Source organism: Oncorhynchus mykiss, chromosome 8 (genome assembly GCF_013265735.2).
Source record: "Oncorhynchus mykiss isolate Arlee chromosome 8, USDA_OmykA_1.1, whole genome shotgun sequence".
NCBI lineage: Eukaryota > Metazoa > Chordata > Actinopteri > Salmoniformes > Salmonidae > Oncorhynchus > Oncorhynchus mykiss.
The window spans coordinates 23,692,261-23,710,837 of record NC_048572.1 but is presented as its reverse complement, the minus strand read 5'-3'; the positions used below and the strand labels follow the sequence as shown (position 1 = coordinate 23,710,837).

The following is an 18,577-nucleotide window of genomic DNA, read 5'->3' as shown; positions in this document are numbered from 1 at the left end:
TTACATTCCACAAGGTAAGTGCGTGGCAGGCTGACCACCTGTTATGCGAGTGCAGTAAGGAGCCAAGGTAAGTTGCTAGCTAGCATTAAACTTCTTACAAAAAAACACATTTTTCTTCACATAATCACTAGTTAACTACACATGGTTGATGATATTACTAGGTTAACATATAATCAATGCAGTGCCTGTTAATTTATCATCGAATCACAGCCTACTTCGCCAAACGGGTGAAGTTTTAACAAAAGCGCATTTGCGAAAAAAGCACACTCTGCATGAATGTACCTAACCATAAACATCAATGCCTTTCTTAAAATCAATACACAGAAGTATATATTTTTAAACCTGCATATTTAGTTCAAAGAAATTCATGTAAGCAGGCAATATTAACTAGGAAAATTGTCACTTCTCTTGCGTTCATTGCACGCAATGTCAGGGTATATGCAACAGTTTGGGCCACCTGGCTCATTGCGAACTAATTTGCCAGAATTTTACATAATTATGACATAACTTTGAAGGTTGTGCAATGTAACAGCAATTTTTAGATATAAATGTAACAGCAATATTTAGACCTTGGGTTGCCACCCGTTTGATAAAATACGGAATGGTATTCGTGGTTCGTCGGATGGGCCATTCCCGCTGTCTCCCTTAATGGTCGATTATTTTGTCACGTTGGTATGAAGGGAGTGGGAGACAGGTGCAGGAATGCATAATAGGGGTTTTATTCACTCTAATTACAGCGTGTCATGTAACGGCACGGGGACGAAGACCAAACAAACACGTATACAAAACACAGGGTTGAAACCCAAACAAAAGAGTGAGGAGTACCTCGAATAAATACACCGGGGCGAGACCCGTAACATACACGCACACAATGATACCACACGGGACGAGACTAAACAACACAGCACAGGTACTCTCACGACCAAATCAACACAGCACAGGTACTCACACGACCAACGGACATTGGAACAATAATCGACCGCCTAATGGGGAAACAAAGGGCACATTATTACAAACACAATCAGTGAGGAATTGGAACCAGGTGTGCGTAATGACACAGTTCAGTGTAGCCTAGAAGGCCGGTGACATCGACCTCCTGGACTGGTGAACAGAATGAACAGCAGTACCTGGGGATCCGTGACATTAGCTTAGAGAGGGATGCTATGTTAGCTTGCTGGCTATGGCTATGGCTATTCAACACTGGCTATGGCTATTCCAAGTCAAGGTAAGCTTTTGGTTTTATTCATTTATTGCCTCCGGGGCGCGCCCGGTGTAACTGCAAAATTGCTTTCTGACTGTACTGTACACTGTAATGCATGATTGTAGCAGGTTTACTAATGCGTTAGTTCTAGTAGCTATGTTGACTATGACTTGACAACAATGTAGGCTGTGTGTTCTAGCCGCCACCGATCCATTTTTTGTTGTCTGTTTGTTTTGTCTTATTAGTTGCACTTGTCTATTTGTGTGCTTGATTGGCTTCCTTATTTATAGTACGTTTACCCCCCCCCCCCCCCCCCTTGTTTCTTGCGGGATTACTCATATGTTACGTGTGTATGTTTTTTGGTGTTCGTGCTCTGGACCTGGTACCCTGTTGTGTTGGGTTGGTCCACATTTTCCACGCCCTGTTTTGTTGGGCATTATTTTCTGTGCGATATTAAAAGTGCACGTCTTCCTGTGGAACTATATGCTCTCTGCGCCTAATTCTTCCCTCACGCACCAAGTTACCCGTGACATTGGGTACATCCCAGTGTTTTGGATACGTGTTTGTTTTGGGTGTATTAAAAACCTGGATGTATTCCTGTGCCAGTCTCCAAATCCTTTACAGCGTGACACAACCGCCACTAAATCTAAATGATCAGACCCAAAAAACTGATTGGGTGAAATTATGAAGCAAGTGGCTGGTGAAATACAGCTTTACTCTATCCAATCAGAGCAGCAGGATCAACATACAGCCTGTCCTTCTCTTTACATACAGCCAGTTGTATTATTTAGACCACGCAGAACCTCACACATGACTGGCTGACATGAGAAAGGAATGGAATGGTTACAAATGCAAGGCGAACGTTAATGCTGCCGTCTGGACTCTCATACAGAAGAATATTTGTCTCTCCTCATCACGCTTTGAGCCCACATCAACAAAAAAAGCATTTTACAAATGTACATGTTGATATTTTTAAAACACTAAAATGTAATTTTAAAAACGTTGTACACCAAATATTTATTTGAGTGTACTATTATACCTGAGGCATACTAATGAGGCAATAATGCCATTCCAGACATAACCAGACAGGTAACAAAATGAACAGCAGCTACTGTAGCTGGGCACATTAGACATGAAATACAAAAACGTCTAATTTCAAAACATACCTGCATGGAATGGATACAAATGCAAGGCAAACGTTAATGCTGCCTCCTGAACTCTCATACATACGAAAATGATCCCCATTCACGCTAATATAGAGTCTTACCGACAGTAGTGCAACAACACTAAATCAACAACAATATCATTTTTGCTTGTTTTTTTTGTGCATTTGTGAACATTTGCTAACATGTGTTTTCAAAAGACTGGTGCGTACATAAACACATAACTCTCCTCTTCACGCTTTGAGAAACCTGAGGAATAAAAGCATGGCTCCCGTTGATGACATCAAAACAATTTATAAAATAAATACAATCAAATCATTCACTCTTGAATGTAGTGTAACACATCTAAAAATAACTTTAAAATAATAAATTAAATACATAAAGTATCATTTACACCTGTTAAACTGGCTCTCAGAAATGTTTTTTTTTTCCAATTAGAAAAAAATAATAATAATTAGAAAAAATAGTCGGATCATAATCGTATACAGAAAATTGCCCATTCCCGTTACGTTACTCAATTTGTCCGACTGCTCGTACGTGCCACTGTACTAACATTTTAACATTTTGCATACTGATATATAGAGAAGGTTGAAATACTACTAGTTTTACAGAAATCTAGCTAGCAGCAGCCACCACAGCCATTTTAGAATGGCAGTGTAAGCCAATCAGCTCATTTGTTGTTCAACCCTATGTGCCATTCCATAATAGCTGCTGTGGCTACTGGTAGCTAGTATGAGGACTAAAAGGGAAGTTTTCTGTGAAAACGAGCAGTATTTCAATCTTCTCGATGGAGAATTGTGGATAAAGGTAACATTTGTAATACAATGGCATTTCCCATCCCTGCATTGAGGTACGTTTTCTGACCAAATCTGCCGCAGGCTCCATGGTGTCTTGATGAAACCATGATTGCGTTCCGACCTGTGTAGGCAGTGTAAACGAGCGTAACTGTAGATGGTATCTTCTGGCAAAGACAAACACTACAGTATCAATTCTCCATATTGCATACCCTCCTTGAGATACCTTCATTCCTGAAACACCCACTTTGCGGAGACAACAAATGAGATTCTCTTCACATTCACCTCCACTGTAAAAGGGACATTATCTTTCAGCCAACCAGTAGGAGCAGGTTTGTGTTGAGCAGACACGAAACAGATTCCAGATCAGCTACATCCGTACATGAATTTCCCCACATGGCCCCCAAGCATTATAGCTGGTCCAGAGACAGTGTCTAATTAACAATTCTGGATGCGATTTCTGAATGAATAATATCATTACGTTGGTGACAAGTTATATCTCTTTTTATACATTTAAAAAAAACTTTTACAATGAATGTTGTAGAGGCTTTTTAGGTTGTTTTAGAGGCTAATGCATACCAGTCTTTAACCAAATGCCAGTTGAAAAAACAGATGACGCTGCAGTTGTAAACGCCTACTATAATGTCTCTTTAATATGAAAGTAAAGCTGTTTCTGATTAAACCATCTCTCCTCTTTTCCCTCAAGCTATGTACTGTTTCACTTTCCTCTGGGCATCAAAGAAGGTAGTCAGATTGTCTTTCAATAGTCATCATTCAAAGAAATTCACACACCATTATAGTTCAGTAAGTCAATTTTACTCTTTACCTTTAACACTAACTGACACATGATACAGATAAAGGCGGATCTGATCTGTGTATCGTTCGTTCAATTCATATCCAAACTTAAACAACAAAGGCGGATAATAATTTCCAAATGGATAAGCACACAGAATAAGTAATGGCATCATTGGCTGCGTTTACACAGCCAGTAATATTTTAATATTTTATCCACTGATTGGTCTTTTTTTTTTTCAATTTAAAGTTTTATTAAGTTTTCTTGTTTTTCAATCAACCAACATAACACATTCCACATTCACAGATGTGACAGGCTTTAAAAAAATAAAAAATAATAATACTTTTGAAAAAATAAAAATACAATTAAAATGAATGATAAAGTCAAATAAAAGCATTTATTTTTCTTAATCTATATATTTTCCATATATACATACATACATACATACATACATATACACATACGTACGTACATACATACACACACACACCTACGCACACGTACTCAAAAACTAAATTAAAATAAAAACACACAAAAAAAAAAAAAAAACATATAACACTTGCAGCAGCACTATCAAGGTTCTTATCAGCTATTTCAAGCATTCGCTGAGACGACGGGCCAATAATTCGTTTTTAGGTTTTACAGTACCTTACACAACATGTATCTGCGCATTTCCCTAGTCACCCTGTTCACTCTGTCCAGTTTGAAATATAGTTGAATAGTGGAGACCAGAGTCTATCAAACTTGGGCTGTCTCTTGTGGAGGTCATAAGTGAGATTTTCAAGAGGAAGAAAGTCAACAATCTGGTCAATCCACATTTTAAATGTAGGAGGGGTATTAGAGGCCCACAATAGAAGAATACATTTCTTAGCAAAGTATGTAATAGTCATAAGCAAATTTTCTCTGTCAGGATCAAGAACAAAGTCCTGCTGGGCATTAAGAAGATAGATACACGAGGTCATATCAAACTGTACATCTAGTATTTTCTGTGCAGCAGTATGTACAGATTGCCAGAATCTGGCAATCTCCCTACAGCTCCAAAATACATGCATATAGGTTCCACTTTCAGAGGTACATCTTTTACAGTTAGGAGACATATCTGTTTTCATTCTATGGAGTCTCAAAGGAGTATAATAAAATTTGTACAAAAATTTGTAATTAGTTTCTTTCATTTTCATCTTTCATCTACACTGGTAGAGGAGCAGTATACCCTGTCGCAAACCTCCGCCCATAACTCATCACTGATAGTCAGACCAAGGTCCTTTTCCCAGATTATTTTCAAAGGAGTAAAGGAGGAGCTTCCTTTCTCAGAAAGGAGTCTATAGATGTAAGATATTTTGCCTTTAATGGATTGTGCTGTGACAAGAAGGGTTTCAACTTCATTCAACTGAGTTCTAAACCTCCTCTTGGAGGTAAATGAGGAAATTACATGTCTAATTTGAATATATTTTAAAAAATGGGATCTTGGCACATCGAATTCACTGCAGAGCTCTTGAAAGGATTTCAGTGTAGTGGTTTTCTGATGAAATAGGTCTGAAAAGGTCCTGATTCCTAGAGTATGCCAAAGATTAAAGTTGGCATCCCTCAGGGCTTTTGGCATGTCTGGGTTGCCTACTATAGGCGAGTGAGAACATATTTGGGAGGAAATGCCCAGGTATTTCTTACAGTCCCTCCACGCTAGTAGGGTGCTGTAAATCGCAAAGGTTTTGGCTATGTTGCCCACTTCACTAAAGTTATTAATGAATATAATTGAGCTTAAGGGCAATGAACCACAGGATTGGGCTTCTATCTGAATCCACGTTGACTCTTGTCTGTTTGTGATCCATGTTAGCATGTTGCGGATTTGGGCAGACCAGTAGTACAGTTGAAGGGAGGGAAGGGCAAGACCACCTTTAGATTCAGGTTTTGATAAAGTGGAAAACTTGATCCTAGGTTTTTTATTGCCCCATATAAATTTGGTGATGCTTTGGTTAGTTGTTTTGAAGAAGGAAACTGGGAGATAGCATGGGAGCATCTGAAATAAGTAGTTTAGTCTAGGGAGGACGTTCATACGGATTACATTAATTCTTCCTACTAAGCTAATTGGGAGGGAGATCCAGGTTTGGAGATCGTTCTTGATTCGATCCAGGAGTGGAAGATAATTTTCCTTAAAAAGGCTATTCAGATCTGGTGTAATGAAGATCCCGAAGTATTGAAACCCGTGTGTTTTCCATTGGAAAGGACAAAGTGTCTTCATAGAGCTGGTGAGTGTAATATTGAGAGGGCAGACAGTGGATTTGTTAAAATTAATCTTATAACCTGAAAACTTGCCATACTGAGCAATTGTGTCTAAAATGAGAGGGAGGGATTTCTCAGGGTTGGATATGTAGAGCAAGACATCATCCGCGTAAAGCGAAATCTTGTGCTGCAGGCCACCTGCAGAAACACCCATAATACTTGGATTGCTCCTTATCAGCTCTGCCAGAGGCTCCGCCCCCAACAAGTAGAGCAGCGGGGACAGCGAGCACCCTTGTCTTGTGCCCCGTTCCAGAGGGAATCTGTCAGAGTTCAGTCCATTAGTAGTCACCATGGCATTTGGATGAGAGTATAGTGATTTGATCCATTTAATAAAATTTGGGCCCATATTGAACTTTTCTAAGACTGAAAACAGAAAGCTCCACTCCATCCTGTCAAACGCCTTCTCAGCATCCAGTGAAGCCAGCAGGACAGGGGTCTTTTGTGCGTTTACTTGATCAATAATATCAAAAAGACGGCGAATGTTATCAGAAGAGTATCTGTCTCTAATAAATCCAGTTTGGTCCGCTTTTATTATTTTGGGAAGAAGAGTGTTTAGTCTTTTGGCGAGCAATTTGGTAATTATTTTATAGTCGAAATCCAACAAGCTTATGGGCCGGAAGGACGAGCAGGATAGGGGGTCCTTGTCCTTTTTTAGCAACACTGTAATGCGAGCTGTGTGCATTGAGTCTGGGAGAACTCCGTTTTTGCAAAAATCCTCCAGCATTGGCATGAAGATAGGGCTGAGCTGGGGCCAAAAAGCTTTGTAGAACTCTCTGGGGAATCCATCTGGGCCTGGGGACTTATTAGGTGGCATGGAGGTAATTGCCTCCAGGATCTCCTCAGGAGTGAAGGGGGAGTTGAGATCTTCCTGGTCGGTCTCTGATAGTTTAGGTAGCGAGATTCCCTCTAGGAAAGAGTGGAGTTCTGCCTCTGTGTGTTTTCTCTCAGAGGTATATAGTTTGCAGTAAAAATCATGAAAAGTTAAATTGATATTTTTTGGGTCATATGTGACCTCGTCCTCTGCTGTTCGGATAGCCATGATTGTACGCTCTGACTGCTCCTTTTTTAATTGGTAAGCAAGCAATCTACTGGGCCTATTGCTATACTCATGGTATTTCTGTTTAGTAAAGAAAACTTTTTTTTTTATCTCCCGAGTGTAGTCCAAATTCAGTTTGGCTTTGGCTGCTTTAAGATGACTCCAGGAGGTGCTGTCTAGGGATTGTTTATGTATTTTTTCACAGCATTCCAGCTCCCTCTCAAGATCTAGCCTGTGTGCTTCCATTGCTTTTTTTCTTAGAGGAAGCATATGCAATTAGATGACCTCTTAGTGTGGCTTTAGCAGCGTCCCACATTGTGGCCGGAGAAACAGGAGAGTCTTTATTGTCTTGTGTGTAGTTGTCTATCCATGTAGTTACCAATGTATGGAACTCGTCATTTGATAGCATGGAGGTGTTGAATTTCCAGCTCTTTGACCTCGGGATGTTTTTGCAGAGGTCAAAGCAGAGGTGGACAAAGGCGTGATCTGAAAGTACTATGGGTCCGATTGTACATGTGGCTGAATTTATGAAAGTCTTTGGGATAAAAATGTAATCTATACGGGAGTAGGTGTTATGGACATTAGAGTAGTATGTATAGTCCATAGATGAGCTATTATTCTCTCTCCAGATATCTATCAGTCCCATCTCTTTAGTAAGAGAGTTCAACATCTTTGCAGATCTAGGATTTGTGGTGGGGACTTGAGATGATTTGTCTAGGGTTGGGTTAAGGGTACAATTAAAATCTCCGGCCACCACGCCAAAGGAGACACAATGCTCATTGAACAGGGTTATAATTTTTGACATGAAGGCAGGAGTATCTGTGTTAGGGGCGTATATGTTTAATATAGTAATTGGTTGACCATATAGTGACCCAGTTATCAAAATAAATCTCCCCTCCGGATCAGATATGTTTTTGTCAATTATGAATGGAACATTTTTATGGATAAGTATGGCTGTGCCTCTACTGTTTGATTTGAAAGATGCGAAATAAACCTGTCCCACCCAAGCTCTGCGGAGGCATGTTCAGCATCACAGAGGTGTGTCTCTTGTAATAGCGCAATGTCTGCTTTTTCCTTTTTTAGAGCACATAGTATCTTTTTTCGTTTTATTGCATGTCCTAGACCATGGCAGTTCCATGTCAATAGATTTAAGGTACTAGTCATCGTCATCGAGCAGTAATCAAACTTTAGTGCAAGTCATCGCTGGGTAAAAGTGGATAGTAATTACAGCTGCGTTCACATAAAAGGAAAATAAATGGTGTACATAAAATAATAATCTCTGAACACCCCAGCCGAGTTCCCAAACAACTCGACACATCCCGTTGGATCTATTACCCCCCGCTCAGTCTCAATTCTGTGTTCCGAATAAAACAAAAACCGGGAACCAAAGAAATGCCTCATCCTCTCCACCCCGCATTGAGTAAATAACACAGTTGCCCTCGTCCAGACCCCAGTAAAAGAGGGGAGAAAAATAAAATCAATAGCCCAGCCTACATATGCCTCCCCCAAGGGACATAGGGAACCCCAGGTAATAATAGCAACAACAAAAAATCAGGGAAATAAAAGTAGGCTGAAACATTAGTAGGCCTAGGTTCGGCTTTACAGCCCATCCCTCTCAGTTAAAGGACAATAAATATAAATTGGACGGCTATAATGACATTTAGGGGGTGGATCTCTGGATATCGGCTATATGTCGTCTTACCTCCTTTAGTAATGGCATTAATCGCATTTAGTCATTGGTCTGTTTCTCATTGGCCAGGATTGTCTTTCAAAAAACGTTTTGCTTCTTCGGGAGTTTTGAAGTGTCGCAAGGCTCCCTGGTGAAGAATTCTGAGCTCGTTTGGGTATTTGAATACCCTGAAGATGCCTCGGTCAATGGAGTATTTCTTCACTTCGTCAAATTCTCGGCGCTTTCGGCGTATTCCAGCTGACAGGTCCTGGTGTAAAGCGAGTTTGGCGTTTCCCACTGTGATGGTGTTGTTTTTCGCCGCCTGTAGGACTCGTTCCTTGTCGGTGAATCTCAGGAAACGTATGGTGATTGGGCGCGCTGGTTGTCTGGCTGCTGGTGGGGGCCTCAGTGCTCGGTGAGCTCTCTCGAGTTCTATGGGCCTGTCGGTGGGCAGGAGTTTGTCTTGCAGGTAGCGGATCAGTGGCATGTTTCCCTCTTCTTTTTCGCCCAGATTGAATAGAACACAATTATTCCTTCGCCCCCTGTTTTCCAGGTCCTCTGTTTTCTCTTCCAGATGCTCGATTTTCTTTTTAGCATATGCTATTGTTTCCATGGCATCTGTCAATAAGTTTTCCATGGATAGGATTCGCCCCTCTGCCTCGTCCAGGCGCCCCGCGTTTATGGTTATCTTGTTGTTGATGTCAGGCAAAGCGTTTTCCAGGATTGTCACCTTGCCCCCTATCGCACTGAGCTGATTATTAATGGCATCTAATTTAGTGTTTAGTTCTGTACGTTGGGATCTCAACTCAGAAAGGATGTCTTCGACAGAGTGCGAGGTTGGCATTCGTTGTGCCTCGTGGGGGAGCGGGTTCTCTTGCTCCTGGCTAATGGCGCTAGTTTTTTCTGAAGCTAGCTTCTTCTTGGAGGCTTTTTCCGTCGCTAATACTTGAGTCCGGGTAAAAATGTCACCTGTAGTGTCGCCTTTTGTAGCCGCCATGACTTTTTCTTGCTAAAGCTAAATGAGTGTGAACTTGGAGTGGAGGTAAGATTAGGAATTGGAAACTACTTGTGCGGAGCTCTTAGTTCATGCGGCCATCTCGTTCAAGGGTCACGTGATCCTCCCTGATTGGTCTTTTGAAAAATCAGATCAGCTCTTGTCAATAATTTGTAAAAACTTAAGAATTGGTCTGCCTGTGTAAATTAAGTTATTATGTCTCAGATGAGTTGTTCTTAGCAGTGCACCTGTCTGAAAACTCATGCATTGCTCATTGTTCATCCTTCATTGAGTTCTTATTTAACACCACTATGATTTATGAATAAGTAAAATGTATGTGGTGTGTGTAGGCAACTGGTGCAGACATGAAAATATAATGGGGTTTATGATTCTAATTACAGTATATGGGTGTAAAATAGATAGAATAGATTCATTTACAACTTTCACTTTCTTGTTTATTTAACCTTGTGATTTACAGGAAAGGCAAGAGAGGAGGTGGGTGGGAGACTGCATAGCTTATGTCAGAGAGATCTGTCATACATCTGTCAGAATGAAAGTGAAAGATGACTTGAAATATTTACATTGTCTGCACACTGGTATATTATACAGTAAGATATGTTTTTTTTCTGTCTGTTACATGATTCATTAAAAAATGTCTCTTCACTCCCCTTACAGATCCACAATGGAACGTAGAGGTGATTATTTGAACCGGACACAGACCTACCACTTATTTTATAGAATGTTTGAGGAATGTTTAAGGTCAGATCTTAAGTTAGTCTTATAGCTGTCTGGGCAGTGATCTGAACCAAAACATTGCTACTTTTAGTTTTAGAGTCTGTACTTGACTTTTCTCTTTTTTTCAAATATAAAACAGAGGTGACAAGGTTGATGAAGTACTACACCATCACCACCGTGCACCTGGCGACCTGGTTAGCGTGCACTGCGCCCGGCCCGCCACAAGAGTCACTGGTGTGCAAGGATATCCCTACAAGCCAAGCCCTCCCTAACCCGGACGACACTAGGCCAATTGGACCTCCCGGTCGCGGCCGGCTGCGACAGAGCGCAAACTCAGAGTCTCTGGTGGCACACCGGGAGGCCCCTGTATTTATTTTCTTAGTCAACCTTGTGTTCTGTTTCGTTGTGTTCTTGAACGTAGCCTTGTCTTTGATTTTTGTTAATTGATTACACCTGTGTTAGTTACTCACCTGGTCTCATCAGCTCCTTATTTAGTTCAGTTCATACGTGTTTGTGCTATTGTGAGGTATTGTTCGTTTTGACTCTACTCAGCCTTTTCCTAGCGCGATTGTGAGAACCAGTTATAGCCTTCAGTCTTAGTTTTGATTCACAAGCCTGTTCCCCTACCTGTGTATGGTCATTGCCTGCTTGTGACCACGATTTCTGCCTTCTGTGAAGGTGAAAAAAATACCTGCTGTGCTCTGCACGTGAATCTACACCTTTTTCTCCCGGAGTATTCATTACAATACCCAAGAATTGTTAACCACTATATAATGTCATATTTTAGTCTGATAGTTTATTTTTTTTCAAAGTTTATAGAGATCCATTTTTTATGTTATTTGTAACCTCTCTGTTGCAGCATACATTTCTTCGAGGTAAGTACTAACTATAAATCATACATTAATATGATGTATATGTACAATATATACATTCCTTTGTCATTTAAGATATTGGGGGATCAATGTTGATTCCTGTAAGAAAAACAGACTGCAAACTGATTATGTAGAAGAATTGTTTGACTTCAGTTGGAAAACCACATCCACCATTTTCTAATTTCCAAAAACTATTATGAAAGAAGTGCTTCCTGTCTCGTTTCAAAGACATAGCTCATCTTGATAACAGGATTGCCATATTAACAAATAAGCAGTGTATTCTTCCCCTTGAGCTACTTTTGATGTAATACAAATAAAAATATAACTCATATCTAGATAATTCACACGGTCTACATTTTCTTCATATTGTCTGGTACACTTCACATAATAGACAGCATCCTGTGGATATATTGAAGCAACATCTCAAGACATCAGTCAGGAAGTTAAAGCTTGGTCGCAAATGGACAATGACCCCAAGCATACTTCCAAAGTTGTGCCAAATTGCTTAAGGACAACAAAGTAAAGGTATTGGAGTGGACATCACAAAACCCTGACCTCAAGCCTATAGAAGATTTGTGGGCAGAAATGAAAAAACATGTGAGAGCAAGGAGGCTTGTAAACCTGACTCTGTTACACCAGCTCTGTCAGGAGGAATGGGCCAAAATTCACCCAACTTATTGTTGGGATGCTTCTGGAAGGCTACCCAAAATGTGTCACCCAAGTTAAACATTTTAAAGGCAACACTACCAAATACTAATTGAGTGTATGTAAACTTCTGACCCACTGGGAATGTGATGATAGAAAAAAAAAATCTCTATTATTCTGACATTTCACATTCTTAATATAAAGTGGTGATTCTAACTGACCTAAGACAGGGAAATCGTACTAAGATTAAATGTCAGAAATTGTGAAAAACAGAGTTTAAATGTACAGGTGAATTCGGAAGTTTACATGCACCTTAGACAAATACATTTAAACTCAGTTTATCACAATTCCTGACATTCAATCCTAGTGAAAATCCCCTTTATTAGGTCAGTTAGGATCATCCCTTTATTTACTTTTACTTTCACTTTATTTCATCCAATATGCTGCCATGCTCATAAAAAAAATAATCATCCACCCTCATCTTAAATGGCACCGATCGCCACTGAATCTAAATGATCAGACCGAAAACATGCGAGGAAAGCTGATAGGGTGAAATTATGAAGCAAGTGGCTGGAGAAATACAGCTTCACTCTATCCAATCAGAGCAGCAGGATCAACGTACAGCCCACCCTTCTCTTTAAAGACAGCCAGTTGAGATATTTATACCTTGCAACCTATTGACTGACATGAGAACGATGCGTAATGGCACCCGTATATATACGTTTTATTTTTAAATCATGGATAATTAGAAAAAGTAGTCTGATCATAATCGTATCCAGAAAATGTACCATATCCATTACGATGCTGTCAGCGATTAGGTGAATGGAAAGGGCGGAGTTAGGAGCAGAACACAGGTATGAGTAATAGTCAGAATTTACTCAATAATATAGGCAACGTTCCAAAAAGGAAAATCACAAAATCCAGAGCACAAAGAACGAACCCACATGACAATAACGCACAAAACAGAAAGGGAAGCCAGAGGGTTAAATAAGGAACATTAATTATGTAATGGAAACCAGGTGTGTATAATGAAGACAAAACGAAAATGAAACATGGATCAGTGGTGACTAGTAAACTGGTGACGTCGACCGCCGCATGTCGCCCGAACAAGAAGAGGGACCAACTTCGGCGGAAGTCGTGGCAGATGTTCATTTTGTCAGACTACTCTAGTATATGCTACTGTACTCAAAATGTTACATTTTCTACACATATATTGAGACGATTGAAATACTGCTAGTTTTACAGAAAATTGCCCTTTTCGTCCTCATGCTAGCTAGCAGTAGCCACTCACCAATTTTGGAATGACAGTGTCAGCCAATCAGCTCCTTTGTTGTTCAACGCTACATGCCATTCCATAACGGCTGCTGTGGCTACTGGTAGCTAGCATGAGGACGAAAAATGAAGTTTTACGTAAAACTAGCAGTATTTCAATCTTCTTGATGGAGCAATGTGGATGAAGGTAACATTTGGGGTACAGTGGCATATCCCATCCCTGCATTGAGGTACGTTTTCTAATCATTATCTGCCGCCGGCTCATCGGTGTCTTGATGAAACCATGATTGCGTTCCGACCTCAGTGTAGGCAGTGTAAACAAGCACAGCTGTAGTCGGTATCTTCTGGCAAAGAGAAACACTAAAGTATTCATTCTCCATATTGCATACCTTTTTAGAGATTACTTCATTCCTGAAACGCCCTCTTCGCGGACACAACAAACAAGATTCTCATCTCATTCACCACAACTGAAAAGGGGACCTTTTCTTGCAGCAGACCAGTAGAAACTGGTTTTGTTGAGCAGACGCAAAACAGATTCCAGATCAGCTACTTCTACCCTACATGCATTCCCCCACATGGCCCCCAAGCCTTGTAGCTGGTCCAGAGACAGTGTCTAATTAACAACAATATCACAATTTAATCACTAATATGTGATTTCTGTATGAATAATACTCATAACGTTGGTGACAAGTTATATAATTTTTTATTTTCTTTTTTACTTTTACAATGAATGTTAAAGAGGCTTTTAAGTTGTTTTACAGGCTAATGGTTAACTACGGCCAGTTGAAAAAACAGGTGATCCTGCAGTTCTAAAAGCCTACTATAATGTCTCTTGAATATGAAAGTAAAACTGTTTCTGATAAAACCCATCTCTTTTCCCTCAAGCTGTGTACTTTTTCACTTTCCTCTGGGCATCAAAGAAGGTAGTCAGATTGTCTTTCAATAGTCATCTTCCAAAGGAATTCTCACACCATTATGGTTCAGTAAGTAAATTTTCCTCTTTACATTTAGCACTAACTGACACATGATACAGTTAAAGGCGGATCTGATCTGTGTAGTTTTTGTTCAATTGATATCCAGACTTAAACATTGAAGACTGATAATAATTTCCGAATTGATTTATCTTTTTCCACTAATTGGTCTTTTGGAGAAACAGATCAGCTTTTTTTTCAATATTTGGTCTAAACTTTAGAATTAGTGTGCTTGTTAAATGAGGTCATTATGTATCAGATTAGTTGTTCTTAGCAGTGCACCTGTCTGAAAACTCAATGCATTGCTGATTGTTCACCTTTCATTGAGTTATCTTATTTAACACCACTATGCTTTATGAATAAGTCAAAGTGATGTGGTGTGTATAGGCTACTGGTGCAGACAAGAACATAATGGGGTTTACAATGCTAATTATATGGGTGTAAAATAGATGTCAGCAATTCACTTTCTTGTTTCCTTTAGATCACATGGTCAAATAAAGGCAATAGGGGAGGTGGGATTGAGACCGCATATCTTATCTCAGAGGGATCTGTCATGTCAGAATGAAAGTGAAAGACGACTTGAAATATTTACATTGTCTGCACACTGGTTGTTATATTATACAGTAATATGTATTTTATTGTCTGTTACATGTTAATACATATTTGTTCCCTGTTCACTCCCCTTACATATCTACAATGGAACGCAGAGGTAATTATTTTAACAGGACACAGACCTACCACTTATTTAAATAATGTTTCAGGCCAGATCTCAGATCTTTCAGGCAAGGCTTATAGTTGTCTGGGCAGTGATCTAAACCAAAACATTGCTACTTTTAGTTTTAGGGTCTATACTTTTCTCTTTTTTATCCATGACAAAACAGAGGTGCCAAGGATGATGAGGTACTACACCATCACCACCGGCAATACTATGGATTCCCATATCCAGTTTATGCGACAACTTGGAGGAGGCTTCACTGAAGTGATGTCACCAGAGCAGAGTGATGTCATCATGGCTTTCTGTACCATCGTCTCTCGTGCTGGTACTGATATTGAGGCAGCACAGCAGCAGATTCCAGGTAGCCAAACCCCAAAGTATCCTCCAACTATACTACTGTAAATTTTACCTCTTCTATCTCCATATCAGTTGATCTAGATAAAACATGTATCAGGTGGCTAACGACATGAATAAATGCTTTGTTTGTCCCTCATTCTTTTGACAGAGGGTAAAGATGTCATTCTGGTAGTCCTGCATCATTATTTTAACCCAGACTGCACTGTACCTGACAGCAGCAGACTAGTGACCAGAAGTGATGTAATACTCACAGTAGACTGTCTGTTCCATGAGAGTAAGGAAGGACTACTGAACTGTCCTCTTAATGAAGAAGCCGTTAAAGAGATTAGGAAGAAACTTGACATACATCCTGAGGTGAAGCATCAATTTATCAATATCTTCACTCTGTTGTTGGCAAATCTGAGTGGGTGGGGCTTGCACTTTGGGATTATTTTATTGGTTCCATTATGCCGTATAAGCTAAATCAAGAAGAAAACTAATGAGTTGATGTACTGTGATAACATATCTTTTTGTGCTTCTTGCTTGTTTTTCTAAAGACCAAAGACCAGATGGACAGTGTGGTATGCCAATATCTTTTTAATTGGACATTTCTAACATATTATGCTATATCCTGTCTAATATATTTTTTCTTCTTTTTTTCCAGTGGAGGATTTTCTCTGTCTGTTGTACAATAGTTGTAATCTTGGCCATTGGGACTGTTTTAAAGAAAATTATTTCAGAGAAATATGCTTAGCTTTTTGGCTGCATGTCTGTTCCAACAGTGAATCAATGATAACCTCACAGCTGTGGAAGTGGGGCCAATTCTAAACATGTTTCCCGCCAGATATGCATTTTCCGATGTGATATCCTTCAAAAATAGTAAAAGAGCATAGAGGACTTGCCACTTGCTTTGTGTCATTTCTCCCCACTTACGACAACACACAAATGATCAAATTCAAAAGACCTATAACCACAGTTACTGCCAGCTGGCTACTGAAGCTAGAGTTGTTATTACAGTAAATGTTTTCTATCCAATCAGGCAGTGAGCATTCACACCAATTATTATTTAAAGTTAACTCACAGTCAATTCTGGAGTTCACTGTACTTGACAGCAGCAAACTAGTGACCAGAACTGATATAATACTCAGTGTGGACTGACTGTCTGTTCCATGAGAGCCAGGGAGGACTATGTTGGGATTGATACTGAAGCAGCACTGCAGTTGCCTGGCTACCCAAACTCCTTTCTCCGCCCAAATGCTGTGTCACGCCTACGGACGTTAGTTTCCGGATCTGGGTACCTCCCTGACGATTTCTAGAATGCAAACACATTCTAACCATTCTGATTGGTGTTAGAAACCAATGGGTTGGGCCAGAGCCATTTTGAAAATTAGTCATGGGCTTTGATACTCTGATTGGTTAGAGATGATCCATTCACTGATTACTGTGTTTTGTTCAACACCCCTCATTTTGACGTCACCACAAACAACTTCAATGATGTCAGTCTCTCACTACTATATGTAGTGAAGAAGTAGTCAAGAGTTCAGTTTGAGTCATCAGGCAAGCACTGCAGCAGAGTCCAGGTAATCAATATCCATTAAATAAGTTATTATAGCAGTTGTTTTTGTTTTGTTAATGCTTGCCCTACTAGCTAAGTAACTACTACGTAACTATTACTAAGATGACACTTGTCTATAGCAATTCATGGAACTGAACCTGTCACTTGATCAGAGTTTAGTGTAGTACTGCATCACACCTTCAACCCAGACTCCACTGTAGCTGATAGCAGCAGACTAGTGACCAGAGATTATGTAATGAAGACTGTTAACCTTCTGTTCCATGAGAGCATGGGAGGACTACTGATGTGTCGTCACAATAACAAAGCAATCACAAATATTTTGAAAACAGTAAAGAAACAGAAAGGAAGCAAGGGCGGTTGCTGCAGCATTTCCTTATGAAAGGTCCAAAGAGTATTTGTTGGTCCGTGGTTTGTAATGAGGAGCAAACAGACTCTGCACTTGACACATTTATGAAATTGCTTAATCCTGTTACTAATAAGCATGCACCCTTTAAGAACATGGCTGTAAAAATGGTTAAATCCCTGTGGATTGATGAGGAATTTAAAAATGGTATGGTTAAGAGGGATGAGGCAAGAAGGAATGGCAAATAAGTCTGGCTGCACAACCGATTTTCAAACATATTGCAAATTGAGAAACCATGTGACTAAACTGAATAAAAAGAAGATGAAACTATGCTATGACACAAAGATAAATGAAATGAAATAAAGAAAGCTAGTAAAAACAGCATATACAGCATGTGCAAATGAGGTAGGATAAGAGAGGTAAGGCAATAAATAGGCCATGGTGGCGAAGTAATTACAATATAGCAATTAAACACTGGAATGGTAGAATGTGCAGAAGATGAATGTGCACGTAGAGATACTGGATTGCAAAGGAGCAAGATAAATAAATAAATACAGTATGGGGATGAGGTAGATTGAATGGGCTATTTACAGATGAGCTATGTACAGGTGCAGTGATCTGTGAGCTGCTCTGACATCTGGTGCTTAAAGCTAGTGAGGGAGGTAAGAGTATCAGCTTTAGTGATTTTTGCAGTTCATTCCAGTCATTGGCAGCAGAGAACTGGAAGGAGAGGCGGCCTAAGGAAGAATTGGCTTTGGGGGTGACCAGTGAGATATACCTGCTGGAGCGTGTGCTACGGGTGGGTGCTGCTATGGTAACCAGTGAGTTGAGATAAGGCGGGACTTTACCTAGCAGAGACTTATAGATGACCTGGAGCCAGTGGGTCTGGCGACGAATATATAGCAAGGGCCAGCCGACTAGAGCATACAGGTCGCAGTGGTGGGTGGTCTAAGGTGATTTGGTAACAAAACGGATTGCACTGTGATACACTGCATCCAGTTTGCTGAGTAGAGTGTTGGAAGCTTTTTTGTAGATGACATTGCCGAAGTCGAGAATCGGTAGGATAGCCAGTTTTACTAGGGTAAATTTGGTGGCGTGAGTGAAGGAGGCTTTGTTGTGAAATAGAAAGCTGATTCTAGATTTGATTTTTGACTGGAGATGTTTAATATGAGTCTGGAAGGAGAG

At 40.0% G+C, this 18,577-nt stretch overlaps 1 protein-coding gene across 5 annotated transcripts in view; it reads left to right on the top strand.

Annotated features, from left to right (window-relative positions):
- LOC110529645 overlaps nucleotides 1–16,377 on the top strand; it is a 37,696-nt gene extending 21,319 nt beyond the window's left edge. Inside the window, exons 1-7 of one of the 5 annotated variants that reach the window (XR_005052840.1) lie at nucleotides 13,301–13,681; nucleotides 13,849–14,246; nucleotides 14,337–14,434; nucleotides 15,304–15,498; nucleotides 15,643–15,848; nucleotides 16,031–16,054; nucleotides 16,138–16,377. Coding sequence is in view for 4 of the 5 variants with exons in the window: in XM_036985084.1 (XP_036840979.1) it covers nucleotides 15,119–15,131; nucleotides 15,304–15,498; nucleotides 15,643–15,848; nucleotides 16,031–16,168 (552 nt within the window). In the remaining variant the exon portion in view is untranslated. Of the gene's footprint in view, nucleotides 1–13,300; nucleotides 13,682–13,848; nucleotides 14,247–14,320; nucleotides 14,435–15,081; nucleotides 15,132–15,301; nucleotides 15,499–15,642 lie in introns of those variants that run through there. The other 4 variants (XM_036985087.1, XM_036985085.1, XM_036985084.1 and 1 more) reach the window with 4 other exon arrangements.
- The last annotated feature ends 2,200 nt before the right edge of the window (nucleotides 16,378–18,577 follow it).